This window comes from Drosophila gunungcola (assembly GCF_025200985.1).
Source record: "Drosophila gunungcola strain Sukarami chromosome 3L unlocalized genomic scaffold, Dgunungcola_SK_2 000002F, whole genome shotgun sequence".
NCBI lineage: Eukaryota > Metazoa > Arthropoda > Insecta > Diptera > Drosophilidae > Drosophila > Drosophila gunungcola.
In genome coordinates this window covers 7721472-7732926 of record NW_026453178.1, presented here as the reverse complement: position 1 = coordinate 7732926, position 11455 = coordinate 7721472, and the positions used below count along the sequence as shown (strand labels likewise).

Below are 11455 nucleotides of genomic sequence, written 5' to 3'. Positions count from 1 at the left end.
TGATCACGTTTGCGGCTGACATGGATATTTATACATATTCCATGTAAATCAATTCGTTGTCCACTTTTTCTATATTGCCTCAAACACGCACCGCAAATTTTTGCTTTGTTGGTCGTTGGCGCTTATTGATGTGTAATAAACCCAATTGCATTTGCTTTGAATATATAAATAAATCATATAAAAGAACAAAGGTTACGCCATTTTTTTTTAGATGATTGTTTTGTTGGTTTCTTTTCCGGTTCCGCTTTTTTTTTCTGTTTTGTTTTCCGTTTGTTTTTCTTTTTTTTTGCATTGAGGAACGTGCGTGGCATACTAATATGGACTAAATATCAAGGGGGTGAGGAGATAAGAGGTTGAGAATAAAAATAGATACAAGTCCTATCCGAAAATCCTGCCCCTCGGCCACGCATACATTTGATTAATCAAACAAAAAGTGTTGAAAATGTTATTTTGCCAGCCTTGCAAATGGCGCATTTGGATTTTTATGTGCCACACTGATTTTTACGATCTACACACATACTCATCACAAAAAGCCACAAATTGGGACCGTTTTCGGCTGTCTCGGCCAAAATGTAGCTATAAACTTGCCCAGACAAACATTTACAAATCATAAAATACATTCTGAGCCCAAATTTCGATTCGCTCAATCAACCATAAAATTTGGGATGATTTCTAGGGCCAGTTTCATCCTCGAAGACAAGTGAAAATGGATCAAAAGTGTCGGCGCAATTGCTTATTAGGCATGCCAAGTGCACACTGAGCCTCATAAATCTAGAGACCAGTCCGAGCAATTAGCCAAAGGAAGAGCAGGGATAAGAAACAATTTACAGAAGAAACAAAAAGAAAAGCCTCTGACTTTGCAGGGAAATTATAAAAAAAAGGCCAAGAGTAAACTGAATGGAAAAGCTTCCAAACCGCTTTCGTAGCTGCTTCATTAATGCACATGTGTGTGTTAACAAGAGTGTGCACACTAAGGAAAAGTACATGGATAATTTGTCAAAAATACTTTTAATTTGGAAAACTACATTTTAATATGCCGGTTTTATGTAACATTCATGTTCTTTTGAAAGCTGATCAATTGTTTAGATCCTCTATCCAAATCTATTTTTTTCTAAAGCTTACATTGTGTTAGTTTTCTTGTAAAACCAATTATATTTAAGACAGATTTGTTTTTTTCTCAGCTTAAGGCAGACGATGTTAAACGATTGAAAATTTTTTTTAATCAAGAAAATTCACAGAGTATAACCAAAAAAACATTAACTCAGAGTTTTTAAACACAAAATTAAATTAAAAATTTGAATTAAATAAAAATGTTTAAAATCTACAATAAACGTTTACAGCATAAAATGTTTAAAATCTACAATAAACGTTTACAGCATAAAAAAAATTACTTTTCAAATTACAAAACGAAAAAGCAATTACAAAAATTTCAAAACTTTATATGATTTTATTTGATATTAGTTTATTTCTATTGGATGAATCTAAGAAAGAACATTAGCTTTTTCCTGTGTAGTTGAGGTTGAGTGGATCGGAAGCCGGGGCCATAACGACGACTCGACGACTGGCAGTTTGTCATTTAACATTTGGCAAACGTATTAAAACACCCCATCATTGCCTTAATTAAGAGCCATAAAAGCACATTTACTTATTGTTCGACTGTTCTGTCTCTTCATCCGACTGTCTCTTTCTCTTATTTTTCGTCTCTCTCCCACTGCAGCTTTTTGCAGGTCTAGTGGCACGTCTTTGTGCTTATTTATCCCGGGGATCTTTTCAGTATTACACCCATGCCACCCACTACTTTGCTGGGAAAGCTCACCCACTTTTCCTCTACTGCCCCCTACTTTACCACCCACTTTATCCAGCAACTCTACCACCCACTTTACCATCCTCTCAGCGTCCATTTGTCGTGCTTAATTCATGGCTAAAGTTGGAATTAAGTGAATTTTACGTTCATTAACGTGCCAGGGTTGTGCTCTACGTGTGTGCGTGAGTGGGCGAGTGGGCGAGTGGGTGTGCAGATGTGTGGGTGGTTTTGGGAGCCATGTTTTATGGCCGGTGGGTGGAGTGGTTGGGGGTGGTGCTGAAATGGGCGCCATTCAAATGCTAAATGGTGGTGGACTGTTGCTGATGGCGGCTACAGAATAGGTGGATGATAGGTGGGAGGTTAAGCGGGCATTTTGCGCCTCAGACAGTGTTGATAATTAGCCGAGCGTCTAATGCTGCACTAATAACGTAAATTTGTGGCACAGTTAACGAACGAGATCGGGGGTGGGGGGGCTAACACGAAGGTAAAATTGAACGACCCCAGGTGGCAAATCAATGTCTAGCTTAGCTTCCCACAAATTAAGCGAACAATTGATTAACTATACTTTGCTTTACTTTCTTACCTGAAGTCAATACTTATTATTATTTAAATTTAAAATGTTGTCATCTTTTAAATGAAATAATAACTAATTTATTTTTGTAAATTCTTAATGTTTAATCTTTAATTTAGTCTTTTCTTTATCTTTGTGAAAACTTTAGGACAAATATTGCGGTAGTTTCCATATAATAAAATCGTTATTTTAGTTTAAAAATAGTTACACTAATTTTGACAAATTAAAAAATAAATTTTTATGTCATAAAAAAGTTGCCTAGTAAGTCGCAAATTCTTCCATATTTTTATTGTTCTCTTAATAAGATGAGCTAATTTTAAATTAATCAAAAAGTCGTCTTCATTATTATTTAAAAAAATATATAAGTTCCAATCACTTTCTAAATAAGTCTAACCTTAAAATAATAAGTACTATAAATATTTTTAAAAAATGTAACTTTTGTAAGAAGACAATGAAAATGTTATTAAATCTTATAAATAATTTAATAACTTCGTTGCTCCACACACGATGCAACTAATTGGGCACAGACAACTTTCGACTGCCAAGCTACACATGTGAAAAGTTGGCGAACGTCCTCCAAAACTTTCAAGTCCAGTGCTATCACAACCGACTAACTAGCCCAAAATGTTGACCACTCTCACACACAAAAAGTGAAAATCTTTTGCCAAAAAAAGAGTGAAATGTGCCGCAATGCTGAGAATTGCCTGTTAATTAGTCTCACTTAGAAAATAAACTGCAGTAATTAAGAGCAGAGGCAGACAAATAAAAAACGGCAGTAGCAAATTCCCCTAAGGCAGCCAACGCCCCGAAAAACTAGTGGCAGTTTTTCCCCCCAGCAGTTCCATCACATTTCATTCCCCAAACTGGAGTGAGCGAGTGAGCATTTTAATTTCAACGCTAGAATTCTAATTAACAAACAAATCCGGCAGAATACACAGCAGTCGAGAGTAAAAAATCCCCCAAGGAAATGCGAGTTGGGGGGTGGAGTTGGAAAAGCTACAGCGATGACAGCAAAAAAGTATGCTACATAAAAAAGGGCGAGGGATGGCAGGAAAATGGGAGGGAAAACCCTGTGAGCCATGATCTCCCAATTTAATATTATAATTGCTACAATTATCATTCTCATGCCATTTACACAGCAATTGCACAAAAACAACCAACGAAGGAAGCCGGAAAAAGAGAAGTGAAAAATAAATGGGCGGGTGGAAAGCGGATCCGGATATGTACGCCAAATTGAGGCAATTACCGGTAGTCACCCGCCGGAAAACACTACATAAAGCCAAGCCTAGACTCCTCCCACAAATATGAAGCTCTCTTTCTCGCTTGCGCAGGCGCTAAAAAAAAGGAGAAAGGAAAAGGGGGATTGTAGAAAGTAGAAAGAGAAAGAGATAAAGAGAGATGGCTTCTTCCAAAAAAAATATGTCTTAAGGGGAATGATGATGATGATGATGGCGTTGATTATAAAAAAAAAGAATGAAAAATAAGAAAAAATGGGAGAAAAAATAGCAAAAGTGAGAACATTTTTTAAAATTTATTTCACCACCCACCCAAAGAAAGTTATTTCAAATGAAAGAGAAAACTATTTTTCTGCACCGAAAGACAAATCACATTAAATTCACGGTTCCTTTACAAAAAAAAAAAACATTAATTGATTGTACATCCAAGAGCTGATTACAAAATGTTTTTGCAGCTGTTATTATTAAATTAATTTGTCATCAAACAAAAGTCCCCACTCACAAATCTGCATAAAAGCTCGCTACCAAAATACTGGCTTACAAGAACATGACACGAAAATAATCACAAATGTTGTTGATAAAATCCCCAGACATGAGCGGATATTTGTTTGAATATGGTGAACGAGAATCGGCGGAATGGGGGTATAGATTAGAAGTTCGTTCGTCATGTAAATGAGTTTTATCGCTCGGAATCGAACTAATTGAATTTGATAAATTGATAAAATATGGGGGATTTACCAGTGGGTGAAAGGTGTTACTATAATAGTTTACCTTGTAATAAATTACTTTATGGTATAACTATAATTTTTGAATTGTTGAACGATTGTTTAAGGCACTACAAAAGATTATGAGTATTTTTAAATATTTTAATTATATGATGCAACTTTTCGTGATAGCTTAATAAATAAATACACATGTTAAAATTATTTATAGAAGAATTATTAATAAATGAATAGTCATTAGTTTTGTGTTAAAGGCAAAAGAAATATATTTTAAACAAAAATGTACGTGAATATTTTTTTAACAAAAACAACTATTTTTAAGTACCTTTGTTAAGAACTACATACCTCTGCCACCTCGTTAATACCCCTTATAATTATGGGGCATTAAGTGTGACAGTTTTACCCCACTTGTCTGGAACTCCGACAGCTGTCGACTTGCACAGCGACCCCATCGCGAGTTCCACCCCCTTGGTAAGCCCACCCAAAAAGGGGGGATCATCAAAAGTACAAAGTACAGTTAAGCAATAATCAATTGCTAAGCAATTGTTGTCATTATTTGTTGTTGCTGGGCGACTCGAAGTTGTCATTTGATTTGTTGCTGCCGCTGTTGTAGCTGTAGTCATTGGGTTTTCAACAGAAGTCAACACCAGAACAGATAAAAGACAACAGCAACATTGCAATGTGTAATTATCGTTGTCACTAATTAAAGTTGGATGACTAAAAATGAAAACAGAACCACACAGTTCCGAATCTTATCACCGGTGGCCAGGGGATTTTCAAGACACAGAATCGGTGAAAAGACAGAGCAGACTAGCTGGCGAAGCATTTCATAAATCCTAATCAGCCGTAACAATTGTTTCGCTTTTTTCTATTTTAGTTGGCGATAAGTCTATGGAATTCATTAACCAACTGGGGTCTCGTTTTCGTTAATGGGCCGTAAAAATAATAAAGGTCTAAAATTAATGGGCTTTATGAGGTGCACCTGGAAGCATTTGACCTCAAGTACATGGTTGAGCCGTATAGCTACTGTGTTCTTTTAAATTTTAAATATCTTGCGCCTATTCGATAATTAATTGAATTAAGTAGTAGTATTTAGTTGTTTCGATGGTCACACTTGAGACGATATGGATAATTGTTTCCCCATTATTGTTTTGAAATTCGAAATTTGAAATGCTAGAAGAATACTTTGAAATTATTTTGTGCTAACGTTGTCTTTGTGTTAAAATTTCTGGATTACATTTTACAAAAAGACTTATCTATATAACGTATTTTTATGTGATATGTGGTAAGGTTAATATATATTAATTCAAGAATGGCGCCAAAATCGATTAGGTTGGCCGTATTAATATCGAATAGTTTGGGTTACAAAAAAATACCACACTCGTTCACAGTCGATAGGAGCTATCGAGTAACTAATGCACCTATAGTCCGACACTCGATATATCGATAGCAGCTAAGGTTTTTGCATCGCAGTTATTATTATTATTATTTTACAACAAAATGCGAAGCCAGCGGTTTCTGTTTGTGGCCATTTTGGCCTGCTTTTTAGTGATAACTAAATCCACGCCCCTAAGGTGAGTTTAAGCGAAGGAAACTAAGGACATTTAAAGGTCTAATTGGAAATTTTCCTGGACTCCTGCCAACCAACCAAAACTTTATATCTCTGTAATCCAAAAGAAATATATATTCAAGTTCAAGGCTGACCCCGTAATCCAATTTTTGTCTAGCAACAAACAAAGGCGGCTGCAAAATCAGTGCAATTACTCATGGTCTCCAATTTCCCATTATAGCGACATATCGAATTCGGATGAATCAACGTCGGCGAACGAGAAGCCACAGAAAAATCCAGACGAAGACAGCAAATTTGATATTTCCCCCTTCAGGGATGACGATGAATACCTGCAGGATTCCTCGCGGGAAATGTCCGCCCAGGATCACAACTGGGATGTGCTGATATTCACGCAACAATGGCCGGTGACCACCTGCTACCACTGGCGCGAGGAAAATCCCGACCAGGAGTGCAGTCTGCCGCAAAAGAAGGAGTTCTGGACCATCCACGGCATCTGGCCCACGAAACTACATCAAATGGGTCCCAACTTCTGTAACAATTCGGCCAATTTCAGCCCGGACAAGCTGAATCCCATTGAGGATCGTTTGGAGACCTTCTGGCCGGATCTTAAGGGAGTCGATTCCACGGAATGGCTGTGGAAACACGAGTGGCAGAAGCACGGAACCTGTGCCATGCTCTTGGAGGATCTGGACACCGAACTCAAGTACTTTGAACAAGGACTCACCTGGCGGGAGGAGTACATCATGTCGCGCATTCTGGACGCCTCCGATATCCATCCCGATTCGAATAACACTGTGGCGGCCATCAACAATGCCATAGTCAAGGCGCTGGGCAAGAATCCCTCGATTCATTGCCTGTACGATGGCAAAAAGGGCATCAGTTATCTATCGGAGATTCGTTTGTGCTTTAGCAAATCCCTGGAGCTCATCGATTGCGATGGCGTCAAGCAGGGCGATGCTGTGCCCGTTGGCGTTCCCGGCGGCACCATCATCACCAATTGCCACATTGGTAGCTTGGTTCATTACCCCAGTTTGGTGCCACCGCTGCAAAGGAAGAGCCATTGGAAGTTGCCCCTGGTCAATGTCTACAAATTGCTGCAGTTCCTCATGTGGTTCACCTTGTAAACAGCCCCCAAGTTCGAAAGTATTTTGAGGCACGCCTTAGGAGGACTCACGGTTAACTCCACTGTTCTGATATTCTTCCACTTATTTGAAGTACTGGAGGTCCGGAGCTTAACAATCAGAAGCGAAAAAAAAAAACATACGTTTTTAAATAGCTGCAAATTTAGTAAATTGTAAACAAAAGGGTTCATATTTTACATTATCATTGCTTAAAAGTTAACCATTTTACATTCACCTTTGTTGACCACATCAATCTGATTATTTTTTCCCCAATTCGATGGCACTACTTAAACTGTACAAAATTGAACACTGCAATTGTTTTTAAAATATCACACTTATTAGTTCTTAAACCCTATTTTGTTGGCATTATCTCTGTTTATTCTACTTTTATTCTGCAAAGATTATAAGCCTACCTTTAAAGCCTAACCATTGAAAGACAACATAATGTATGTACTCTAGAAAACATAGTGTGAATTAATTTAAATAAGTTTCTTAAATGTAACTTATATTATTTTGGTTTGAGGCAGAATATGTAAATTTGTTTTCAAAACCGCGATCTACTGATAAGCTGAAACTATATTTTTTTTCAAATGCCCATATCATTTAACTTGATTTAAACGCTGCTTAAAACAAATGACTAGGCTGTTCTATCTTCCTGTATCTCTTGCTAGTTTTTAAGCCCACATTTGTTTAATTAAAACACATCGAATAATATTTCGGAATATGGAATTGATATAATTAAATTTAGCATAACAGGTTATTGTTAAGGTTGATATCTAGAGACAGCCGTCGAATAGACTGCTGGAAAGCAATTCTATTGCTGCTGCGTGGAATTGCCGTTGTACGTGGCCTTGTCCTTGTCCTTTTCATCCTTCTTGGTATCCTGGAGTCGTCGAATGTTGGCATCGCCATACCGCGGCGGCTGATAGCCACCAGGTCGCTGTTGGAACTGCTGAGACTGCGAGCCGGAAGACTGGCTGGTGTTATGAGCCGGAGGAGTGCTTCCCGGACCCGGTTGATTTTGCGGAATGGGCCTGTCCTCTGCTCCGCTGCCAGCAGTCGCCGTGGACCTTTGTGCTTGTGATGTGGAGGGTTCGTCATAGTCATAGCCTGGTGCTGGTGTCGGTCGCAGGGAAAACTGGTCCATGTTGCGACGAGTGGCACTAGATTATCAAGAGAGTTAGGTATTAATGAAAGGAAGATCTTGTAATAAGGGATATACTCACGCATCGCCTGGATTAGCAGCCACGTTGACCTGTCCTCCTGGCCACCGGATGTTGGCCATCAGAACGGACAACCTTTGGGTGAGCGGTCGCAGACCCACCTTATTGATGTATTCAAAGGCCTTGGCCGCCGGCGTGAGCATGGCCCAGACGACCGTGGCCAGCATGGTCATCAGGGAGCCACCGCTGCGCACCACACGATTCACTTGCTCCTTGGTCAGCACCAGCACCACCGCATTGGGCACCAGCTTCAGTTCGGTCAGGGTCTTGACTTCGTCCTCCGTCTGGAACTCCCGCCGCGGATAACTGGTGGCCAGCGTGAAGTCACGCACATCGCTGGCCAGCAGCTCATTCCGCACGTAGACACGCACGGTGGCCAGCGCCTCGCCGGCAGGAAAGGTTTTGGTGCGCTGCAGGCCACCGGGCAGGCGGATCTGCAGCCTCGTCTCGTCCACCGAACTCACCGAGGACTCTGTTGTGCTCGCACTGGAGGCGCCGGTGGCCGCCACCTGAGTTTGTGGTGCTGTTTAGGTCAGCGGATACTTGATTTCGATGCGCCTGCTCTGCCCGATCGGCGGCAATCTGGGCACGGATACGCTCCCTAGTCTGCTGCTCCTCCTGACGCTCGCGACGTATTTGTTCCTATGGTCATAAAGAAGGGAAATATTTTAGAAAATAAATACAAATTGTGTATATATTTTGTGTATGCTATTAGGTCAGCAATTATCACAATTATAAGTTGTTTTTTAGTGTCACTTTCATTGGTATGCACGTCGTAAAAAGATATGTTCAGTGTGCAAAAGAAGTTTCAGTATACTCTGAACAAAAATTTCATATAAAATATTTGCAAACTTGTTTTGCCCACTGTATATGATTGTTTAGAAATAAAACTAACTTATGACACTTCTCATGCAATAAACTGTTATAAAAAGATAAATGAAACGGCTGAAAATTGAAAGATTAACTTCTTCTTGTCGACTATTTACTTTTTAAAGCTTTTAAAGATTCATACATTATTCTCTTATGTATTTAAATACGTTAGTATCGATTTTCTCAATATTTTAGATTTACGAATAAAGACTTTTCATTTTGGTTTTAGTTTAAATTATTTTTTTAGATTTCAAAATTAAAAAGATTAATACCGGTAACGACTGTGTTTAAAAAGCTATATTCGAATTAAAATCGCTACCTATTCCCGTTCCGTTTTAAATCTCTACTTATGGTATAATAATTTAATAATATATAATTTTTAATTTGGGGTGCTCTTTGGTATTCACCTGCATGTTCTTAATCTCCTGTTCCTTGGTCCTGGCCTGTTGGGTCTGCGATTCCCGTCCCTCCCGGCGGCGCCTCAGCTCGTTCTCCTTCTCGCGACGCTTCTCGTCCTCCACGCGCTCCCTTCGCTTCTCCTCCAGAAGGTTCCGGACTTCCGCCAGCCTTTCCTCGGATTCGGTGAGCGATTCAGCCGGTCGCTGCGCCGAAAGTGGAACAGCAGGTGTGAGTAAGGGCACAGCTGGCATGAGATTAGAAGTCGCCAGGTTGCGGGCCAGAGCTCCGGATGTGGATGCCGAACCCTCCACTTTGCTGGCGGCTGCTCTCCTTTCGGCTGCCAAAGCGGCAGGAGAAACCGGGCTGTTCTCCGCCTCTGAACCGGATTTTCCGTCCAGGCTAGAGCTTGATACGGCAGCAGGAATCGAGACAAAACTTGCTTGTGCCGGAGAATTGGAAGGATTCGACTTGGGTTCATCCACTTCTGCGGTAGGTGCGTTTGAAACTGATGTGGCTTCGGGTACTTCCGTTTTCTCTGCAGCTAAAATATAGTGAAATCAGTTAAAAATGGTGGTGGTAATGAAATCTAACGTTTGAACTGGTCAGAAAAATAAAACTAACAACAGTTAAGGGTATAGTTAGGTACAGCAAATGATAGTTAAGTTATTTTTTTGACTTTTAAGATAACTAAGCTTTTGTTGCTGCTGTTGTTCAATATTCTCCAAAAGTTTAAGAATTCGAATACTTTATTACGAATATTATCCAAATATTATTGTTAGATTATTTTTTTTTCAAATATACTTCTTGTTTTAAAAGTTTAAAACCTGGATCAAATAGGGTAATAGATTTGTTTCAATTTGGAGCTTAAGTAAATTTTTTTAATATACTTTAAAGCTATTGCTCTCGATTTTAAGATCCAATAATAATTGCTTTAAGTACATACTGTATTCAAATGGTTAAATAAATAATGTTTTTAAATCAGTTATCATTGGTTAAAATAAATGATTCCCATTACCTTTTAGTTTTTAAAGGAAGAGTTATCTTAATTCGGTTCTAGTTTTAATACCGATAGTTATAATCAATTAAGGTTGTTTGATAAAATGCTAAAATTAAGTTTGACCTTTGACTACCTTCTTGATTTGATTGGTTTTCCTCGTTGCTCGTACTTGTCGAGTCATCTGCTCCGGCAAAGCTCCTCACCACATTTGGCTCCTGTTCCTCCACAAACGAGGAGGTGGTGCTGGTGGCTGCCTCTGACTCTGGCGATCGTTTTCCCGCCAGGACCAGGACCCTATCGATCTTGGCCGCCAGTTCCTCGGCGCTCTCCGTCATCCCAGTGGCTATTTCCAGGGGCGTGCCCGCTTTGCCAATAAAAAAGAGTGAGGGAATGGGCACGACTTTGTCTGGAAAACCAAATTAAAACCTTTAGATAGCTGATAATATAATATTCATTAAGTTACTCACAAAGCGACAAGAACTGTCCATAGGCGCCGCTAACTCCCTGGATTTTAATGGCCACAAAATTGGAGGTTTCCAGGCGGGATCGCACTTGGCTGTCGTCCACGAACCGTTCCAGCTTTCTGGACATCTCGTCCTGGCCTAAAAATCCGGTGAAATTTTGCAAGAATGACGTGGTGAAAATTGATTATACACGAAGGGGTTACACAAATTACCCTCGATGAAGACCACGAAGACGGCGTCCTTGACCTTCGATGCCGCCACGGCCTCCACAATGTTGCCCGTGTACCAGTTCATGCTGAGGATCGGGATGACTTTTCACCTGGATACGGGAAAATTTTGCTTGTTTTTGTTATTCCAGAAATATTTTTCTGCTGACAGCTGACTCTCGACTGTATCGATTATATCCAAATATCGATAGGTTTGTCTAAAACTTCTTTTTCAAAAATATCAAATAATTTTAATGGAGAAATTTTTTATTT

General features: G+C 39.5%; 2 protein-coding genes across 2 annotated transcripts; one reads left to right on the top strand and one right to left on the bottom strand.

Moving 5' to 3' along the window:
- The first annotated feature begins 5766 nt into the window (after window positions 1–5766).
- On the top strand, window positions 5767–7737 carry LOC128257377 (ribonuclease Oy). The gene is made up of 2 exons (XM_052988370.1): window positions 5767–5906; window positions 6123–7737. The coding sequence occupies exons 1-2, from the start codon at window positions 5833–5835 to the stop codon at window positions 7024–7026; spliced, it is 978 nt and encodes a 325-aa protein (XP_052844330.1). The 5' UTR covers window positions 5767–5832; the 3' UTR covers window positions 7027–7737.
- LOC128257376 (UBX domain-containing protein 4) lies at window positions 7733–11386 on the bottom strand. The gene is given in 7 exon segments (XM_052988369.1): window positions 7733–8186; window positions 8250–8755; window positions 8757–8888; window positions 9524–10056; window positions 10646–10918; window positions 10980–11114; window positions 11189–11386. Coding segments are annotated over 7 exon segments (2010 nt in total). The 5' UTR covers window positions 11271–11386; the 3' UTR covers window positions 7733–7837.
- Window positions 11387–11455: the final 69 nt, after the last annotated feature.

Bases quoted from the DNA above. Each gene is read 5' to 3' on its own strand.
- LOC128257377 (XM_052988370.1), top strand. From the start codon at position 5,833: ATGCGAAGCCAGCGGTTTCTGTTTGTGGCCATTTTGGCCTGCTTTTTA. The intron at 5,907-6,122 runs GTGAGTTTAAGC...TTCCCATTATAG, and splicing joins ACTAAATCCACGCCCCTAAG to CGACATATCGAATTCGGATG.